Source organism: Solea senegalensis, linkage group LG7 (genome assembly GCF_019176455.1).
Source record: "Solea senegalensis isolate Sse05_10M linkage group LG7, IFAPA_SoseM_1, whole genome shotgun sequence".
NCBI lineage: Eukaryota > Metazoa > Chordata > Actinopteri > Pleuronectiformes > Soleidae > Solea > Solea senegalensis.
Genome location: NC_058027.1, coordinates 9,058,335 through 9,080,754, shown reverse-complemented (window position 1 = coordinate 9,080,754; position 22,420 = coordinate 9,058,335). Strand labels below are relative to the sequence as shown.

Genomic DNA, 22,420 nt, shown 5'->3' with positions numbered 1-22,420 from the left:
ATCACATTACAGAGTTTAAAACGAGGGTGCACAGGAGCTACATCTAACAGTGGGGCACATACTAAAAATAATTGCCACAAATGGTAATTGCTACAAATATTCAAAACAAGTACTACTTCTTCTTTCTTGTTTTTTTTATCTATTTTTCTTTTTACCCAGTATTTTTTTCTACAATTACAATTAATCATTGCTTCAGAGACAATGTTTTTTACCCAATTAAATGTTGTAAAACACTTTACCCTCCAGCACTGCAATAAACAGCAGAAAACCTGCTAAATGTGTTTCTCCAATCAAAAAGGAATGCAGGGGAGCAATAATTATGTAAACCGAAAATTAAAAGCTTCACTTGTAGTAGAAATGGAGGTTTGAATCTAACATCTCCCTCACTCATTTCCTTTCCCTCCCTGCAGCAAACCCTTCTCTCCATGTCTCAGAATATATTAGTCTAGGACTCACTGTTGGCTGATAGCTGGCTGCAACATGGTTCCTCTGATTAGCTCTGATAGCAAGAGGAGAAAAGCACAAGTCAATGCCTTTGTGCACTGTGCTGCTGTTAAGATTCACTATTCAAATCACCTCTATTTAAAACCCTTTGTCTATCCAGTCCTAGGGAATGAAACAGACTATTAACAAGATTAGTCACTCATTCTGCTGATGACAAAGGCTCTGCAATAGGCTGATGATAATTAGGCTGGCATTGGGGGAAATGCTGATCTATAATCTCATGCAGTGCTCTGATTGAACAATTGTGGCCTATTTATCGTGCTTTAAGGGAGATGACATAATGGGAGCCTTTCTCCCCAAGAGAATTGCAAAACAAAAGGAAGGAAAGTGAGATGAAGAGGGCGAAGAAAAAGTGAGTAAAGGTAAAGCGATTTTAACCCCTCAATTCTTCCCACTTCCAGTTACCCAGTAAATGAGATGGAGGAATTTTATTCACATGCTCCTGCAATCATCCCAGTCACAGAGGGAGGGGATTTAAAGGAGTTGGACACATTTCTTACGTTTAAATCTCTGCTTGGTTAGCAACACCACTTATCAGCTGTTTTCCCAGTTTTTGATTTTTTTGATTGGAAAACCTCCAAAGCAGAGATCAAAATAAGCCAATGACAGCCATCACATTAAAAATGCGTTGCTGAACCACAGCTGCAGTAAGACTGAATGGTAAAAGCCACCACAATAACAACACTTTGCCCTTCTCTGTTTGTATAATATCAGCAATATGCACTAAATTCTATTGTTCCTTTAACAGTCACCGCAGGGGCACAGCATTGCTGCAACAACAGTATTAGCCATAATTACTCTCCTGTAATAGAAATGAGATGCTATAAACTGTAATCACCACTCAGCTTGAGTGAAAGCACAGGGTCAGCCATGGTAGACTGACTAACTGACTGTGGCGGATGTGTCTGGCCTCACTGAGCTCCCAAGAGATCACTGAGGCAAAGACCCAACCGAAGGGTGAAGGAATCGCTCCACTGAGAGCCACACTGAAGCTACATCACACATCCTTTACAGGAGCCTGTCAGGGGAAATTGAATAGTTTTACCCTGGCAGTAACTCTCTGGTGTCCAGCAGATAGCAGGTGAGCATCGAGTTTCACATGTGGCACATTTGTGGAAGGGAAGAAACAGTATAGTATTTAGAGAATGATTATTGAAGCTTCTGAAGGCATAATTCAACATATGGCTCATTTCACATCATTAATAAGCTCTATCAGATGGCAGGGATGCGAGAAAAGATTTTCCTTTAAGGTCTTAAAGGGATATTTTTTTTATCTTTGGACATGGAGTAGAAGAGTGGATGCAACACTGTCAGGACATTTAATGAGTCTTATGTTAACAAATGCATGTTTGTTTGTGCTCTCTCCCAGAACTGCTTTTCTCTGCCTGGAACCAGGAGGAGATTGAATGATTTGACAGCATTGCATCCACTCTACTACTGGTGTCATGACATAACTTGATGTCCAAAAATGTTATATATTATCTCTTTAATAATACATAATAAGTGATTTAAGTTTTTTAAAAAAGAATTGAGTATGCAACCACAGCTTTAGCTGTACTTGCAGCCAAGTGACAACAAAAACAAAAGGTCAAATAAAACGCTCAGTGGAATTTGAAAGTGTGCTTTCATGGTAAATAAGCCATTGTCACTCAAGGGTGCTCATCACCTGTTCAGCTTGAAACAAGTCAAGTTAATTGCACTCATTTGGCTCAGAAAACAAATGTATCCACATCTGCCATGGACTCATTGCTCAAGGCTGGTAAAACACACTTTTTTGCCTGATTAACATTAGCAGGGACAGACCGTGAAGCAACGTTCACACTCAGACTAATTCCAATATTCCTGAGAGGACTGCGGTGATGTATGAGGGGAATGAGATGGGAGGCACAGGTCGATCGGCCAACACTGTCGCCATCACAAAGTAATGAGATCTCAGGGGGAAAGGAAGGGAGGGGCTGATTCATCCAACTACCTGCTCACATAATACTAATTGGCTATAGGTAGGTAAGCTGTACATAGGGACGTTTTAATGGCATTATTAAAAGTGTGTGTATGTGACTAGAACTGACACTGTCATGAGTTGTCTCTGTATACTGGCTGATTGCATTTTAGCTGCACAACATGCTTTCTGTGCTTTTGGTATGAGGCTGATTTTCAATTGACATTACAGCAAATTAGACGTGGTTCTCACACTTTTATTCCAATAAACTGATTCAATTCAATCTAACTCAATTGGTATAGTGCCAAATCACAACATACATTAACTCAAGGCACTGTACATAGTAAGGTACAAACCTTTAAAATATTATAGAAAAAAGAAACCCAACATAAACTTTTTTGGAGCCTAGTGTGCTGCAGACATTTGGAAAATTTGAGACATTTGATCCCCAGAGTAAATACGCCATTTATTTGAAAATTAAATGTATGTTAAACAATGCTCAGAAGATATATATATATATATGTACAAAAAATAATCTGAAGATTCTAGTGGCTTCATAAGGAATTGGGATCTGAGATATGCATTTAGGACCAAAAAATGTTTAAAAAATGTATTCTCAATTAGATTTGATTTTAGACCTATGTGAAAGCTGGGTCATGCATTTATATACTGTATTGACCCATTTGCTTAAAGATAAGTGAGAGATATTTTAAGAAACACAACTTGATGATTTTATCAACACAAGAAGCAAGTAATAAGGTTGAGGTGAGAATTAATTTAAGGTTAGGAGTTAGGGTTAGAGGGCTAAAGAATGTCTTACTGTATGTCCTAAGAATGCTCTATACGAGTGTATGTGTGTGTGTGTGTTTTCAGACCAGACTTCTCCCATCCTGAAGTCTGTTTTACAGTGGTGTAGAGCAGATAGGTGGGAAAGATGGATGTGCTTCAACTTTCTCTCAAATTCTGCTTCTTTCCTCAATCATTGTCTTTACATTTGCCTTATGTTTCACTTTGCGTTGTATGATTAATCCATCTACTCCAATCCACCCACTTTATCACACACACGCACAGACTCACTCACCTGCAGAACGTGACAGGCTTTTCTGTGCCAATAATTGGTATGTCCGACATGCATTCCTCTTTCCTGTCCATCTAATTACAACATTATTAGTTGTCACGGTGATGAGCAGCAGTGCAGATAGGGAACATGACTTAATGAGAGAGAAAACACGGTGGAACATGGCAGGGTGGTCAGTGTCTACCATGTTTTAATTTAACCTCTGTCAAATGTAAAAGATGATCAGATTTTAAAAGACACTCACACAAAACTGCAGTTCCTCAGTGTTGGTGGAGCCAGATCGATTTATTGGACAAAAGTCAGATCTGGTGAAACTGGTTCCACAATTTTTATTGAAATTGTGTAGTTTGGAAAATCAAAGCCTAATTAAGCTTAATGGTATTCTCTTCTCTTGGCCAGCAGCCATGCATACAGTAATGAAAATTACATAAAATGGCTTCTTGTGAGCTCATGGAGTGTCTTTATTTACTTAATGTCTGCACTTAAATAAGCTAGTATATGCCAAATATGCCATTTTTGAAACATGGCAGTGATTGATCGGTTTCAGTATTTTTTTCAGTATTATTGTATATATATATATAGATAGATATACGTGTGTGTTGCCATTGGAAAGACAAAATGAAAACGTAAATTCCATAATACCTAATTAGTGTTTACGAGTAAAGATGGATGGGTGGCAATGTTTGTGAAATAATTGTTAGTCAGTTCAAAGATAATGTTTATCAGTGTATTTACTGTAGATCACAATCTTTTAACATGCTATAATGTCAGCACATAAAACCGTTGCTTAATGTGCATGAATATTGAGCACGCAGGTGTATGAGGAAGCCGTCACACTACTCTGATGAACATGGGACCATGAGCATGGAAAATCATTATCACTGAACAGTTTGCCAATCTATCGAGAAATGCAACCTGAAACTATTATGCAAAGAGGAAGTCAGATATAAAAAACGCACACAATCGTTGCTAAATTTTCAAGCATAAATTACACAGATAAAAACAGAGGAAACATGTTCTTTGGTCAGATGGGTCCATGATTTGACTTGCAAAAATAACATAAGAGCCAAAAATGAAAAAGGCCATCCAGACTGTTATCAAGGAAAGGGAGCAAAAACCAGCATGTGTGATAGTATTGGGGGGCATCAGTGCCCATAGCATGGGTGATCTATTATGTGAAGGTATACTGTAAGAAATTATTCTGTGGTCATGTAGATTTGAATTAATTTATCAGGTAAAATATATTCAATATAATTGTTTTTGGTTTTGAGGCAAATATTTAATTAAATTTCAAATAAAAATGTTTGGAATAAAATCAACCCAGTGTAGCTAAATAAAACATAAACATTATGTTTACCTAATCCCAAATAGACAGAATATTGAGTGAATTCAAATTAATGTAATCGGGCAAATTTTAATTGAAAAGCACTTCCTATCAAAGTGCACCTTTTTTTGAATGCAGCAGGCTATCATTTAGCCACAAGACATTTGAAGAGAGTACAGACAGTGAATGTTTGTCTTCTTCGACATTGCTCAAAGGTAAGAAAACTTATTTTATTATCACTGGGCTTGTAAGAAGAACGCATGTAGTGGAAGTCTATATTACAATATAAAATGAGCTGTCACAGAAATAGAGACTCAGCAGCAACACACAGTTGGCTTCTGTTGCCAAGGCTTTATGTACGTTAGTAGGCCTAGCGTGATTTTGTTGCTCTATAATATGAACACTGCATTATACATTTTGGAAGAATTCATGTATCGAAGTCAAACTTTTATTTTGAAGGATACGGCTTAGCATTCCGCTATCATGGTTGTTATCATGGTTCCTACGTCCCTTACGTGTTGATATATCCTCAGTATGTTTTTATAAAATGGCGTGAGTAAGAACATTGGGTTTAATGTTAAGGTTAGACACATTAACATAAAGAGATATATTGGGGGTTATCGCTAGAAGAGCATCTTATATTTCGGACGGCACTTCCGTTAGCTTTAGTTCCTGTGTGGCGCTCGTCTTCCTGGGCAGGTAACGCAAGTTTTCTGTTGTTTCGCTGTTTTGTTGCAACTTGCAAATGTGAAGGCAACTTACTTAAACACACGTGAAGTAAGTTTATTAACAGTGTTACGTTTTAGCGCCGCAATTTTATTTTATTTATCCTGCTCACTTAATGTTAGCAGGAGGGGAGGAGGCTTAACATGGCACAGACTTTTTCATTTTACAGCTTAACAGTACACAAAACGTTTCTGAAAAAATGTTTTGTTTTGTTTTGGTGATTGATTTATCAGTTGTTCATTCCTCCCCAGGACTCAGTGCACTCTTCGGTTGAGAGGACCAGAGAGGTTGTCCTTCAGTGTCTCATAGAATACCTTGGAGAACAAGGGGGACATCAAAGAATCAAGGACCACATTTCCTTAATTCTTCAAGTAGGTGCTGTTGTCAAATAGATCTGTGACCTTTGTTTTTTGTAGTATCTTTTTTAGCACTAGAGGGATAAACACTATTCTTCCACAAGATACTGTAAATAGGGAGGGATATAATAGTAGAAAAGCATACAGCCTCGTTACAATGGAAGAACAATTGTAGAATATAAAAACATCAAAATAGAGAAGAAAACAAAGAACAATTTGAGATCAAGGCCTGCGAGAAAATAAATTTGATAAAATAGATTAATAAGCTATGAAAACAATAATGAATGCATTGTCTACTAATGCCATATGTTTGCAATATATTTCTGACAGTTTTATACTAAGACACTTACAATTTCATGTTGCAGGACACTGAGAACTTGGAGGAACTTGAACAGCTCGTAATGGCAATTATTGTGACCCCAAAGCCTGCAGCTTCTACAAGCAACAGCCCAAAGAACATTGGAATTGTCATAGAGGTCGTGGAAGTCATCACAGGACTTGGAGATATTGCGAGGGCTTGCTCTGTCCTCCTTGTCCCTCAAGAGCAAACTTCTGGCTTGAAATGAGACTGTAGTTGCAGTGCAGACACAATGTCCAGCTTCCACAGAGCTTGAGAATTGCACATTTGAAAGTGCTGATATGTTTGCAAGTTAGCACTGATTTGGACTCTTATCCCACCAATGACAGTGACATTCCTATTGTGGTTAGTTCAAAGTACTTAATGTGTTTTACTCCATACAAATTTTTCTTTAAGATCATTATTAATCCCATTTAGTAGCTTAGTGAGGTGAGAAAGCATGGAAACACATGTTTATGGATACATCATCACTGTGTAAAATGGAATTTATTTTTGTTTCTACAAAGAAGTCTGTAGTATTCTGTCCTATTCAAACTTCTGGTTTGAAAATACAAGATGAGACTGTGGTTGCAGTGTACACTGATGTGCTACAATGTGTTCGAAAGCACAGAAGTGAATTGTTAAAAACGTGTTATTTGAGTTTTTGTTTAGTTCTGTACTTCCTGGGCCATAGACTAGTTATTCCTAAGAAAGAAGAATATTTAGATTTAATTAATTGCATTGAATACATTGAAATTAATGCACAGATAAATGTAGTTGATTATTACTCAATTATGTATCATTGATATGTAGAATTAAATCAATTTTTATTAGTACAATTTACACATTAGGGATTTCATCTTTTTCAAATCAACTCAATATTTTTGTTTAGGTTTTAATTAATTCTGTACTGTTTTCTATTCGGATCTACTCATATCAAATGGGTAACTATTAAGGGTCTCATTTAATTAATATTTACTCAATACCAAACATTGTGAAATGTAATTAATAATATTGCTTGTAATCTGTTGCCTAATTTTATTGAGTAGATATGGTGTATCCTTTCTTACAGTGTACCTCCGTGTGTGGAGTGTTAGGACACATTTAAAACACACAAAGCTCTTGGCATGGCTGCTTTTTGGGGTATAATTAACAAACGGGGGCTGTTGAAAGTCGACAGGTGGCGTTGGTTTATGAAATAATGTTGTTTTAGCAGCTCGCCTCAGGATAAGCTAGCGTGGTGCTAACGGCTCGCGCTAGCTGTGCGGCTTCGTGGCCTCTGATTTCAGAGGTTCAATCAAAACGGGCGCTGCTGGAGCGGAATGGACTGTGTAGCGCTTATATCGGAGATTTTAGAAGCAGTCCAATATAATCTGATATGTGTATATTGTGTATATATATATACATATATATATACATATATATATATATATATATATATATATACACACACACACTTTTTACTGATGAAAACAGGGATAAAAAGCTCAAAAAGACACATGCAGGCATTTTACTAGTTTGAAACACCCCTAATCCTGCTGCCACGTTTGCAAAGAATCTCGTGTAAAAACAGAGAAAATGTATCTCCAGAGACTAAATGGTTAGTTGAAGACCAAGCGTGGGTAAGAATGCACTTTCTCTCTTCACCCTGACAACCCTCTAATGAGTGTCCTTAAACTCCGTAAGGGCCTATTATTGACTGCCCGGTTTCATCTGTTGTGAACCTGTAGCAACTGTCCCAATGTGGAAGCCTTCAGTGCAAATTTACAGTTAAATATAGTTCTTACAGTACATGGCTGAGTGGACGAATGAATGTAGAATGTTACACATACACATAGGTTCATGCAGCTATACTTTCAAGGACTCTACATTGACTTCCATTCATTTAGACCACAGCGTTATCCCTAAACCTCACAGCAATACTCTTAACAACTTCACATAATAAACTTAACCTACTTTACCACCACCCATCCACCCTTACACATAAAACAGTTCCGATCATAAACCTATAACACAATTCAAATCTTAGCCTTAAACTTAACCAGTTCCTCAGAAATCAGGTCTTGCCTCATAAGGACCAGGTTTTGGTCTCCATGTGGCCTACTGGTCCTGGCTAGATCAGTCATATGTTTACATGCATGGCCATAGTCCAACTAAGACAGTCAATCAGACAACTTGCTGAGTCCGAGTATACATGGAGAGGAGAAAATCAATTTATTTGCCATGTATCTGGGTTAGGATTAGGTTATCTGCCTCTGTAGGTGATGCTGTATTGCTCTATAAGCAAGTGTGTCAGTTGCAAGTAAACCTTTACGTTAAAGAAAAACTAGCGGTGAGACGTATCGTGCTGTGGTTCTGTATGATTCGCATAGGAATGCCAAATTCACCCTCATTAACACTGATACTTGGTCACAGAACTATAATTGAGAAACAAAATGCAATTTCTAAATTACCTCACAAATAAAAATAGTTCCGTCACAAAGCCAGTGTTTACTGGCAAAACATTTGAACTGATTGTGACCAAAGTTCTGAAAACAAAAAGCTAACTTTACACACTTTACAGGAGACATGGTCCAGACAAATTGGCAACGTTGAAACCTTGAAATATGGCACAGCAAAAAGTATCAGGCATATAAAGCTCAATTCATTGATAATCGATGGATTTGTATTAGCCATTAGTCATGTCAACATGAACTGCTGGCCTTTATTTAGACACTCTTCCTGTCACTTTATGTTGCCACAGCTTATTGGATTAAATAAGAAGTCTATTTGCATTTATAGTGTATGCTGCATCGAGTATGAACTTTCATCATAAATAGTGAAGACATACTCAGCTTACATACAACCAAAATATACAAAGTGCTTGCAACTCATACAGTATTTATTTGCACCCTTTTTAATTTTAGTTGACTTTTAGTGACCAACAACTTTGGGACTTTCTTTTTTTCATTGAGTAAAAGAAAAACATTTTACCTTTACCTGGCAAAAGCACTAGACACTTTATTCTAGTTGTACTGAAAATGGGATTTCAGATTTCTGCTTTAAAATATGGTTTGACAGAAACATTTTCAAATGTACGCAATAATTACAATTTGGGTCAATAAAATGGGTAAACTGGTAAATGTAACAGATTACCTGCCATTAAACATCGGTATGATGAGAGATCAACAGGGATCAGGGTGAACAGTGTGGGAGAGGACACACACATGAGGAAATGGTGGAATTAATTTTCATTATCTCTGTAGCAGCTGCTGCCTGGTTAGGTGAAGTGAAGGAGGAGTGAACTATGATGTTGTGGAGCAGAGAATCAACTATCATCATCAGAGGACATGAGGCAAGGTTTGTGCCTGTATCTGTGTCCTTTTTATGCCTGGAGGGCTGTTCCAGGGCAGGAACTTACCTCTGCAGATGGTACCATTGCCCACGTAGCCCGGCTTGCAGGTACACAGGTGTCCTCTGATGGTGTTGGTGCAGATGGCGTTCTCATCACACAAACTCTGGCTGCTGGCACACTCGTCATGCTCTAAAGGGAGAGACACAGAGAGCCATTCCACAGTGAGTACAGCTGAGTGTATGTGTACTTTTCTGTGTGAAAATAATTTGGAAAAATAATTTGAGTTTAGCAGCCATGGGAACTCCACTGATGAGGGTAACAATTAGTTTAGTAGCTACTCGAGACTGACACCATGGGTTTATAAAATCCTTGTTTTCAAACATCAGTTCTGCTCAACACATTTAGAATGAATGTGAATGTGAATGTGAAGCTTGCAATGTAAATTTCAACATCAAATTATCAGTTTTACATGTACACAGTACAAAATTCATGGAAACATGACTGAGTAATGCAGAGAACAGCAAAGCTGTATTTAGAAGTAGTAATATCTTTAAGTGGTCCCTTAAGATCAGAGGATTCAGACCTGGTGCTATATCCATCCTGGGTGATCCATTCACAAGTAGACAGCAGTAGGTACTGGCATGAACGTGGTAAAATGTGTACATATGTATCCTCAATGCATTCTCAGATCTGATTATAAAGCCACATTTTGAGGTGGGATGGGTTGCATGCATGAATTAGGGCTGCATGATTGTGGCCAAAATGATAATCATAATTATTTTTGAACATTGAGATCATGGTTATTTATCACGGGATTCATTGGTTTTAGTGACAAACATTTTATTGCACCGTCATGAAAAACCCCAAAAACAACTCTTTTCACATCCACTTTAAAATGAGCACATTATTACAAACTGAAAAGACAGAGGCAGTTTGGCACAAATGTTAACAGAAGGAATTTATGTGAAAACAAAAATCAGAGACAGTGCGCGTCTAAAACATTTCAAAGACATTTCTACATATACCATGGAATTCACCACACTATGTTCTCATGCCCTATTGTAATGCCAGTGTGAACAATTGTACTTAATGCCATCTTAACACTTGTGATGGGATCTCCCAGGTGACTGTTAACACCAGGACTGAATTGGGGGGAAAAAGTGCTATATAGTCAATTTTAAATCAGACAAGGGACTGACTGGTGATTGGTCAGCATGGCTGCCTTTTCTCATTCTCCTGCAGCAGAGTTTCTCAGCTTTGTCTCAGCCAAGGACCCCCAACAAGGATTGATCATAATACAAAAACAGCATCACATTAGAGGTCTGTACAACAAAAGAGTGTTCAACAGAACCAGGATTTGTGAGCTCACTTAACAAACACCTAAAGCCTCAGTCAGAGATAAAGAGTATCACAAAAGTGGTTATGAACTTTTACTTTTACGTTTGACGCGTCATTTGATTTTATATCCTCACAAAATGGACCAACCATCCTTCTTCAAGTTATGAAGACTGTAGAGCTAGATACGGTGGCCGAGACCCGCCATCGCTGCAAATAAAAGAACAACAACGATGCAAATAAAAGAAACGCCGCTGCAAATAAAAGAACAACAACGATGCAAATAAAAAAAGCCACAATGGAAGTGAATTACCGGGGACTATTATTACCGGTGCACCAGTGTTTTTTATGTGGGAAGAAGAAGAAGAGGACCGAGAGAGACAGAGACAGAGAGTGAAGAAGAAGAAGAAGAAGAAGAAGACAACCTGGAAAGAGAGACAGCAAGAGGCATTGCACCTGGACACAATCTGTATGTCTGTGTATAGAGTGGGAGAGAGATAAGTGGGTCTGATCAGATTAGCTGGTTGATAAACACACATGCATCTCAGATCTTGTTTCTGCATCCAAATCCACTAGATCTCATAAGATTGTTGAAATGTCCAAGGGGGCTTTTAAAGAAAGTGATGCAGGTTTCTCACAGCCAGTTTCAAACTGAAACTCTGAACATAATCTGGTCTGCGTAAATTGCCATAGCTATTAATTAATTAATAATTTAATTTTTGCTCCCCAAAAGTTTGATAATACTGTCAACTTGTCAGATGTTCCTGGCAGCATCTGCTGAGGGCCATTGAGAATGTTCTGCATGTCTGTGCGCTCTACAGCGGGTGAGCGCACACTAGTCAGTGACGGGGCTGAGGGAGTGGCTCCGTCACAGTCTGCAGTGTAATCCATTGGTTCAGAGATTCAGTACTCTTGTATTTCACATCAAATAGATTTTCACTGTGAAACATGGCTTACAATATATTTACTTTGAGAAAAATCATTTTAATTGTACTCTGTACACTTTTAGTAAGTGAATCAAGATCCATGTCATGATTGTAAGCTACCTAGACATTATAACAGGACACATGATTTTAATAACAGACCCTGAAACTGAAACCACAAAATGAAATGATTACTTTGATTGCTTATTTCTTCCAACTGTCTCATGTTGAACACAAACAATTAATCCCTGTTTCTGAAATGGCTGCACCTCCAGCACTAATGAGTGTCCTATTGAGAGTTTACCATGTCATCAATGATGGATGAGTGACTGAATTCTGTTAGCTCTACTTTTTTTTAGGTCCACTGTTCAACACAGAACAGCAAAAAGACACTACGTGTTCATCACAAAGATTAAAATGTTACACTTGACTTACTACATGTTCCACTAATAGGTCCCAGAGTGAAAGGTCTTAAAAAAGGTGACCTGAGGGCAATACAATGCTGCTGAGGTGGTTGCTATTATGGAAAATGTAAACAAAAATAATGATTCATACATATTAACAAAAAAAAAAAAAAAAATATTCTGACAGCACAATATAATATGATAATCATTGATTTGTTCTTTACAAACACAGGATAACTGATTTAGGCAAAAGACTCAAGTCTCACAACTGAGCTTATGTTATGAGCAGGTTATGTTGCAGTTAGTGCATCTTACAATTATGCAGCTGAGGAGATTCACAACAGAGCTATATTTTTTTAATATACCTGTATATTAAACCATGAACTGTGTCTTTAAGCACCAGTCAGTACCTGGCTTGATGCTGCCTCAACTCACAAGGTGCACACTCACTAACACTCATTAATATGCAAGAGATTTGGTGGGAGTCATGACTAATACATTCCCCTTAATTAATGAGTGTTGCTCACAAAGCCCCAAAGCAACTAGGTGGATTTATTTAGCGTTTCTCTTCCCGTGGATTTCCTCCCTGTGTTGAACTATAAATTAGAGGTGAATGTCAACAGTGGTGGTGAGAGGTTTAAGACAGGGATATGAAAAGTAAACTATATTAATGGTACAGTGTAGAAGAAGGGTTGCATCATTAAATATTCAGTGTGCTAATACCTGAGAATGGATGTAGACAAAAGCGTCACAATTTTAAAACACAGACAGCCTTGGCTGTTTATTAATTGAATTTACAGAGAAGCACAAACACACAGATGTAGTGGCTGATTTAATATATATATATATATATATATATATATATATATATATATATATATATATACATATATATTAAAACTGCAAAGCTGAAGAAGCAAAGGTCCTTCTTAAAAACATTGCAGGACCCTTTGAGAGGTGGAATCAACATCCTAACATGCTCAAATTTGCAATCTTTCCAGATTTGTGCCACTGTTCAGGTCATGTTGTTCTGCAACATGAAGTCAACATGAATCCCTGTGCAAATGCTTGTCAGTTAAGCAAGCTGTAATTGTTACAGCTGTTTGTGATGTGACTGGCTGAGGGTATTTTTTTTTTTTTATTCATGATACTCATATTTTTAATCTTCCTCCGGCTATTTTTCACTATGGGATCAGAATAACAGGTGTCCTTGGAGGCACCAACACAGAGCATTCACAAAGGACTTAACTTCTTTGTGCTTGTGCAATTAAAAATTAGGGCCTTACTGTTAGGTACCTGTTTCCAGTAAGCTGTGAACCAATAAAGCAATAAATTATACAAAGTATGTACATACATACAAAATCCTATGAGAGGCCCTTTAGGCAGTAAATCATACTTGGTTTCACACATAACACCATACTCTTACTCATACACTACTATACCCTCATACATGGACAATCATTCTCTCTCACACACACTACTATAGTCCCGCACACTTACTGTCATACTCTCTCACAAACACTACTATAGTCACGCACACATACTGTCATACTCTCTCACAAACACTACTATTGTCACATACTGTCATACTCTCACAAACACTACTAGCTTACTATCAAACTCTCTACACTATAGTCACCTACTGTCATACTCTCAAACACTACTATAGTCTTACTGTCATACTCTCTCACAAACACTACTATTCATACTTACCACACTTACTGTCATACTCTCTCACAAACACTACTATACATCATACTCTCACAAACACTACTACACTACTCATACTCTCTACAACACTTACTATCATACTCTCTGACAAACACTACTATAGTCAACACTTACATCCTACTACATCTCTACTACTATAGTCACGCTTACTGTCATAGTCTCACAAACACTACTATAGTCACGCGTCATACTCACAAACACTACTATAGTCAAACATACTGTCATAGTACACATGTCATACTCTCTCACAAACACTACTATAGTCACGCACACTTACTGTCATACTCTCTCAAACACTACTATAGTCGCTCTGACAAACACTACTATAGACTATCATACTCTACAGTGTACACACACTTACTGTCATAGTCTCTCACAAACACTACTATAGTCATGCACACTTACTATCATACTCTCTCACTCTGTCACAAACACTACTATAGTACTGTCATACTCTCTCACAAACACTACTATAGTCACGCACACTTACTGTCATACTCTCTCACAAACACTACTATAGTCATGCACACTTACTGTCATACTCTCGCTATTATGGATGCAACAACATGATAGTGAATGTATGAGAGAATGATATGCAATGTGTGCGAGTATAGTAATATGTGTATTTTCACCATTTTCACAATACCACATCCAGAAGAGGCGGGACATTGTCCTTGAGATCCGGCTGGAGCCAATTAGAAAATGAGAATTCAAGTTGACTTACGTTTCTATCAAACTCTCTTACACATGCTGCTATACTCACACATATTGCATATCATTCTCTCATACGTTCACTATCATGTTGTTGCATCCATAATAGCGTGTAAGAGAGTATCATGGTAAGTGTGCATGGGCTATATCGTCTAGAAAATAACACACAACAACTAGCTATTTTTCTACAGAATTCTCTTGCAAAATCCACACAGGAATGAGGTAGTAAAGTCATGTATGTTTCCTGCAACACTGTCAATCAAAAACTGGTTCAGCCTTTCAGAAAGTTCCTCCAATGATCATGTAGAAGCCCAGTATCAGCCCATCCCCCGCCCACTTTCGCGGAAGCCCAGCTTCTCTGGAAGTGACATTTTTGCCACATTTGTCCAATCACCGTCAAGCCCACCACAGGGAAAAAAACAATTCTGTGCCGTCCCATAGAGCACAGTTGCTGAGCTTCAATTCAGTGGTTTCAATGTGGAGGCTGCTGCGGAAAATCATGTAAGGCAATTAGTCACCTGACTAATAGCTGATTCTAAACAAACTAGTGACACATTCTAGTCACGTTCTACCACATGTTTAGTATTGACGTGAAATACAACACAGTACATTTATGACAACATTTTAGAGGAAGCTGAGTTTCCCTTTCTGTCTTAGAGCAATAGCCACTAATATATATATATATATATATAAAGATACATCAGTTTTCCACCACAGTGCAAACATATGAAAGTTGGCTTACTATGAAACTGTTAATGCACCACTGCCCTTTGCCCAAAGTCCACCAGTCACTTGATTATATGTAGCTTAACCCTTGGATGTACAACCTACCAATACCTACACTCTTCCACGAGTGGGGTCAAAAATGACCCCAATTGAAATTGCAATAAACTGGGTTCTTATTCTTCAACATCTTTAAAACGAAGAGTTGTAATATTTTCATATTCCAGGTATTCCTCATAAAACATGTTTGTGACATGAGACCATTTGCATTTTTATTATTTATTCATTAATTTTAAGAAATTGCAGTTTTTGTATCACTACCCCAATACCCCAAAATGACCCCAGCTCCTATGGAATCTTCTATGAACCTTTAATTCTTAGCAACTCTGACTGTCCCACTTACACACCTGATGTCACCACCCAGGAGGTAATTTTTACACAGCAACATACATGTAAGTATTATCTCCATTTATGAACCACCATGAGGAAGTGTTGTCATCCATCGGTGATGCCTATGTAAAATTCAGGGTGCTGAGCCCTGAAAAATGAATAGGCATTCAGAGTGGCAACATCAATCATGCTGTACAAAAGCACCATGGGCCACTTCTCCGTCTGGCGTTTGCAGGTGTAGTTGCCAACCATCTGGTCCATAGTATCTACTCCTCCTGGTCTGGTTGTAGAAGAGGATCAATTCTGTTTTTTTCATTGGGCTGTTTTCATCCACCATCTTGCTGTGGCGCATTGTGCTAAGCAGCCTTTTTTCTCACATAGCTGATCATGGTCATGCTGCCATTTAACCCAAATTCAGTGCTGTGGACCTCTTAAGACCTGGAAGCCATCATGACTGGAGGAATGTCTGGCTTGTTCTGTCGCAAAGTTCCCACAATAGTCAGACCCTTCTCCAGGAGATGCTCTGCAAGAGGCACACTGGTGAAGAAGTTGTCAGTGGTGATGTTGCGACCTGTGTGTCTGAATCCACTGCACAACTAACAGACAATGTTTTCCCCCAGATTCCTCTGGATGTCTTCCCCTGGTTGTCTCCCTAGGTACACGATCCCATCAATGCATATGGGGTGTGTGCATCACAAACCCAGAAGATCTTTATCGGGCTCTTGGTGAGCTTGCTCGGCATATACTGCAGAAGCCGGGTCATCCCTTTGAAAGGTGAAAAGTGTGTTCATCCATTGTAACACAATCACTGGAGATGAATTTCTGCCTGCAGTTGACCAGGAACAGGTCCCATATGTAGCGGAAAGCTGCCATGTGGTCTATTTTCAGTCGGTAGGCTCTGGTCCTCTTGTCAACAAAGCGCAATATTCGAATGGACACATTGGCCTTGTACGATGGGTTATGCAGACGACTCCCAAAAAACACACAGACTGGTACATCACAGTTCTTTTCACTTTGTGCAAGAATGGTCAATCCAATGAAGACCATGAGCTCATGTTTGGTTACATTTTTCCACTCTTTTCCCCTGTCTGTGGGACTGCTGACATCAGATGTGTAAGTGGGACTGTCAGAGTTGCTAAGAATTAAAGGTTCGTAGAAGATTCCATAGGAACTGCTTGGGGTCATTTTTTACCCCACTTGTGGAAGAGTGGGGTAGTGATACAAAAACTGCAATTTCTTAAAATTAATGAAAAAATAAATGAAAATGCAAATGGTTTCATGTTACAAGCATGTTTTGTGAGGAATACCTGGAATATATTACAAATTTTCATTTTAAAGATTTTGAAGAATAACAACCCAAATGACCCCACGTGTGCATACAAGGGTTAAAACGCAATTTTTATTATGATAGTTAAGATTTTTTAGTGAGCAACCGTTGCTATTACATTTCAATGCTACACTGTCTTTAGATAGATAGATAGATAGATAGAGAGATATATACTTTATTCATCTCACAGAGAAATTAACATTCAGCTATGATGGGTGGACTGAAAATACATTGCAGACTCGCAGAATTATTAATGGAATCCATTAGAGATTGATAAGATGTACTGGTTACAGTATCCAAGGGGGGATTTTCCCCCCCATAATACAATAACCCAACCCACTGATGAATGATTGTGTCACTGTGAAGTTATTGCACTGACAAAAGAGAGATTGGAGATTTTCCTGAAGATAACAAAAGCAATGTATTAACACACTGCCCAGGTTTGGCCTAATTAGTCAATTCATATTGAGTGATGCAGTGTCAGCCCATTGAGTTGAACTCGTACAACATATTTAATGTATGTAATATACAGACATATCTTAAATTCATTAGGTATATTAATGCATTGTGTGTGACATAGTAGGACAAACACAGGTTTTTGCCAATGACATTAACTAAGGTTTCACTACAGTTTTGATGAAGCCATGGTCATATTATTGTTGAAGTCATTTATGAAATCCCACAGAACTTCCAAGCCAATTTCAGACCAAATGCTCGCTTTTCATTTAGGCACATACAGTATGTTAACCGATGAGAGTGTTCACGCTGCCCAAGTAAGATGAGCATCTCAGGTGCATCTCCTGCTTCAAGCACTGTGGAATTTCAGTTCCCTGAATACATGCCTTTTTTTGACAACGCTCACAACACTTTCTCGTGAGATGTGTACATCACATACAGATGGGCAGCTTCATACTGAAAAGTCCTGAATCTTTAAAAGTACATTTTATTATTTTCAATGGGAAACTCCATATAAAACATAGCAAAAGCTGCTCAGAGACACACTCGCATCCAGTGTGAAAACAGCATCAACTTCTCAGGTAATTCTAAAACTGCACTTTCCTCTCTACCCTCCTATGAACGAATATGGATTCATATCTATGCTCCAGAACCAGGTAGTCAGCAATTGTTTGTACATACCCTGCAATGTTTACTGGTGCACAAATACCATGGATTAAGAATGGAAAATAATAACATGTTACTGATCTGTACTTGTGTCATCAATGTCCAATCACAATTAAGCAATTAGTAAGTAGTAATCACTACTTTTTAATTCTTGAACAAACTGGGAAGATGACAGGAGGTTATTGCTATGAACACAATGTGGTAATTACTGCAGCGTATACTTAGAAAGATTTAGCTTTGATAATACATGTAGCAGAGTCTCCACACTTCTTCTCATATTGTATGTCTTTTATTCATTTTTCACTGCTCAGAACCTTTTTATTTCATATTTTTCAGAATAGTGCCTGAAACTTAAGTCAAGGGGGACAGACAGAGTGTATGTGAATAAAACCAACACCTCATGTTTCACTTTTACAATGCATCATGGATATCTAAAACATGTCCTCATTGCTTAAGCTCCTACCATTTTGTCATTCAATAATGTCAAACAGAACACATCGCTAATGTGAAATTTAATGACCAGTGACAGACCCATAAAAAAGAAAAGAGCATGGCAGCATTTTTGAAGGCTTTTTCCCCCATCCGTTTTTTTTTTATGTTAACGCAAAGTCGTCATGCTCTCTTTCTGCCACTGTCATGCTGGTCACCTTGACTTGATGTGAACTCAACAGAGATCTCTCTTATGACACCATTGAAATATTGACTGGTTGTGATAACATTTAACCTGGAGGACATGGATTTCCATAAAGCTAGTTGGAGCATATTTCTGCTATTCTTGAGCAATCCACTTGGAGTTCAAAAGGCTTGTTTTATTTTGACCCAAAGGTCAATTTATTCTATCTTCTCAGCTACTTTGCAGTATTAAAAATAAGCTATTTGGGTGCCAAAAAAAGAAGATTATAAAGGACAAAACAGAGCAGATTACTCTACAGAGCAGTCAAGGATTATGAACCTTTATGGCTTCTAATGACATTTTCTAACTTGTATTTTCTCTATGCCTTTATTTCACTATTTCCCCTTTTTGTGTTTTTTTGAACAGTTACCTGCTGCATGAAGACATGACAAGAGTGACTAAATGTTGTGACAGTCAACCAAGACAGTGATAGTTTGGACTTCACTAATGACTTCCTCTTTTGTTTCTTAATGAGCATATTTTTTTAATGAAAGGAGGCAAAAAAAGCAGGAGGTGGCAACAGAAGAGAAATATGCACAACCACTGAGGGAAAAACATGTGTTCCAGTCACACATTACTAATAACATGAAGCACTAAAGATCTTGCACTTAAAAGCAAGTGCTTCTCATTATGCTGCAAATATGTTAATTTCCATAATATATTACAGCTGCTTCCTTTGTGGCATTAGCCTTCGGTTTGCTTTATAGAGTTCACAGCAGCCAGTTCATATCCTGTGTATGCAGCGGCACAGAGGAGTAATGCTATTCATTTATGGGCCAATGAAATATACAGCTCTTGGCAATAAAGATGCTTAGGTTGCGATTCACATTAATGAAAGCATGTTCGATTAATGTGCTCTGCCAGTAAACATTCCTCCCATAGCCACAGAGCATTATTATTCAACGTGTCTCCATGTGTATTCAGCCAGAAGAACAAGGAGACAATACATCAAAGAGGAGACAAAGCTTGTACAAAAAAGCAGTAAGATGATGAAAGTCATCAGTGTAGATGGCTGTACAGTCTGAGATGAGTAGGAAGAAACTCAAACCTTCATGGTAAAATAAATATAAACATTAGCTTCTCAGAAAATCCTCTGACTCCATCCCTGAACTATGTTTGATGACCTTAGTAAATTGGCTGATGCTGAGCCAGTCTGACAGGATGACCTCCATTTTGAAGAGTTAATGTATACAGGGAGGGTTGCCAAACTTTCCAGGCTCGTCACACCTGAGCTCCACATTTATTACATGCATAATTGGAATTTGATTTGATTACATTTTCATTAAACATCTAATGTTATGGGGCTTTTCCAATGCTACACTTTTGCACTATATACTGCATGCACCATTTGATGCATGAAATTAATGGTAGCTCCTTTGGTTAGCCATACATCAGGTTATGTGCATGAACAGCACATTGATAGAAAAACTAATACAGCCAGGTATTGATCACTGTGGTGCAGGTGAGTGTGGAGAAATACATTCATTATATAATTACTGTAAAAAGCAGTGCCACATGAATAAAGGAAAACCTACACTTGTGTTTATGTCAGCTAAAGGTACATTATAGGAGTCATGGGGGTACAGCAGCTTCAGAGATGCATTTTTCAAATTAACAGGAATATTAAAAGACCCCTCCAGCCATGTTCAGAGATAATTACAAGTAGGTATGAATTTCACTACCTTAAATAATCCAATTTTAACCACTCAATAAATGATGTGTATATTCTAAGCTTACCACATTACAAACAAGTCAACCTCGGACAAACTTTAGATTTTCTGGATGTAAATGCTACATCTCTATTCATTCAAACTTCAAAGTATAGCTCCAAGTAAAAGCTTCAGAATCAGAGCAACACAACATTATTATACCTCAATGTGTGCACAGTGTCATAATTGCTGCTAAAGTGATGTCTTTCTTCTTATCGGAAAACTGCACATTCTTAGAAGGACATAGTGGACCAACATACTATAAAAGCATTTATACTGCACAGACAAGTGCCTTATGTGACTGCTGCTCTGTGGTATTTTGAGAAGGTGAGGTATAGAACCTTAGACTTTATGCCCTTACTCAGTCCAACCCACCATCTTCCACTTTCCCCAGGGCGGTTTGCCTGCTTCCATACAGGTGAAATCAAGTGGAACCACAATTATCGAAGCCTCCCGTTGTTTACAGGGCACTGTCTCCACAAAGGACAGGCTCCTTTTCACCAGGCAGGAGCAAGATAGAGAGAGAGAGGCTGCAGGAGGCAGAGAGAGATAGATGAGGCTGAGTGTGTCCAAAGGAAAGGTGATACATGATGAGTCTTGTAAACATGCTGTAGGTGACATTTTGTTTCTCTGAGGAAAGAGCTGCTCACATTGTAATATTGAGAGTAAATGTGTATGTGGTGCCTATAGATTTGGGCATATTAAGCTACCAACAACAGCGACGCACAGTCTCTCTCTATCTCTCTCACACACACACACACAAAGACAGACACAATGTGTCACAAAACTGTATTGTGTTTCATCCAATTTTTTGTTTGTTTGTCACAGTTTATGTGTCATCCTTTGATTTACTTATTTACTGTATATATCGTATGTGCTTGACAGGAAAATCAACATTTGACCATTTCAATCCACTGACCACTAAATTTTGTGCTACACTATACAGATGATTAATGTGCCTTTATGTTATGTTATTTTTCAAGATTCAATTCACTGAAGCTTGTTTGACTCACTGCATGCAATCCAAACAGGCACTGACATTCCTCAATAAATGTTCTCTCGGCCATTCGCTTGATAGACTGCTCAAACATCTCGCAGATTCCTTTGCCTAATCACAAAATGGCTCCTGCTGTGTTTGTGTGTGTCCTCCCTAATGCAGTGACAACAATAAACCTTTCCCGGTCCACAGACACAAAGAAGAAAAACAATGCAGATTTGAGCACTACGTAATAGTTACAGCAGCTAATGGGCAATCATGTTAGCGTTGTGAAATATGAGCAGTCATCCCTTTGCGCCATGAACACTAACACTGTGTTACTGTGTGAACAGAAGCCTTGAAACCTGTGAGAGGAAGCTGAAGGAGAATCAGGCAGTGGGGAAAGGAGGAGGAGATGCAGAGAGGATTTATCTCTCCCAGCAGATGCAGGAGTCTATGGGTTCCCAGTCAGCAACCAGGACAGTTTACAAGCTGCAAAATAGATTGATTGTCCATGGGTCCCTGTCCCTGTGAGACTGCCAAGTCTGAGCTAATTAAAGAACACTCCAGAGAAACACTGAGCAACAACCATGCACATCCTATTCACTCTTAAAAAAACATGTAGCCCTGAACCTTTAGTGAGGGAAAAAAAGTGAGCCAGCTATGCCAGAGCAGGTGTCACCGAATAGTGTGTTGAAAAATAGCACGAGATCTACAGAAATAAACTTGGTTGAATACAGTATATGCCTTGTGCACTGTGTTGTTAAATATGTGAAATTCTTCCATAGCTTGCCCTGG

The 22,420-nt window shown here is 38.3% G+C and overlaps 1 protein-coding gene across 1 annotated transcript in view; it reads right to left on the bottom strand.

Annotated features, from left to right (window-relative positions):
* LOC122772172 (protein kinase C-binding protein NELL1-like) overlaps positions 1–22,420 on the bottom strand; it is a 232,010-nt gene that overhangs the window by 39,556 nt on the left and 170,034 nt on the right. The window contains exon 14 of the mRNA XM_044029913.1: positions 9,665–9,787. Within this exon, the coding sequence (XP_043885848.1) occupies positions 9,665–9,787 (123 nt within the window). The remainder of the gene's footprint in view (positions 1–9,664; positions 9,788–22,420) is intronic.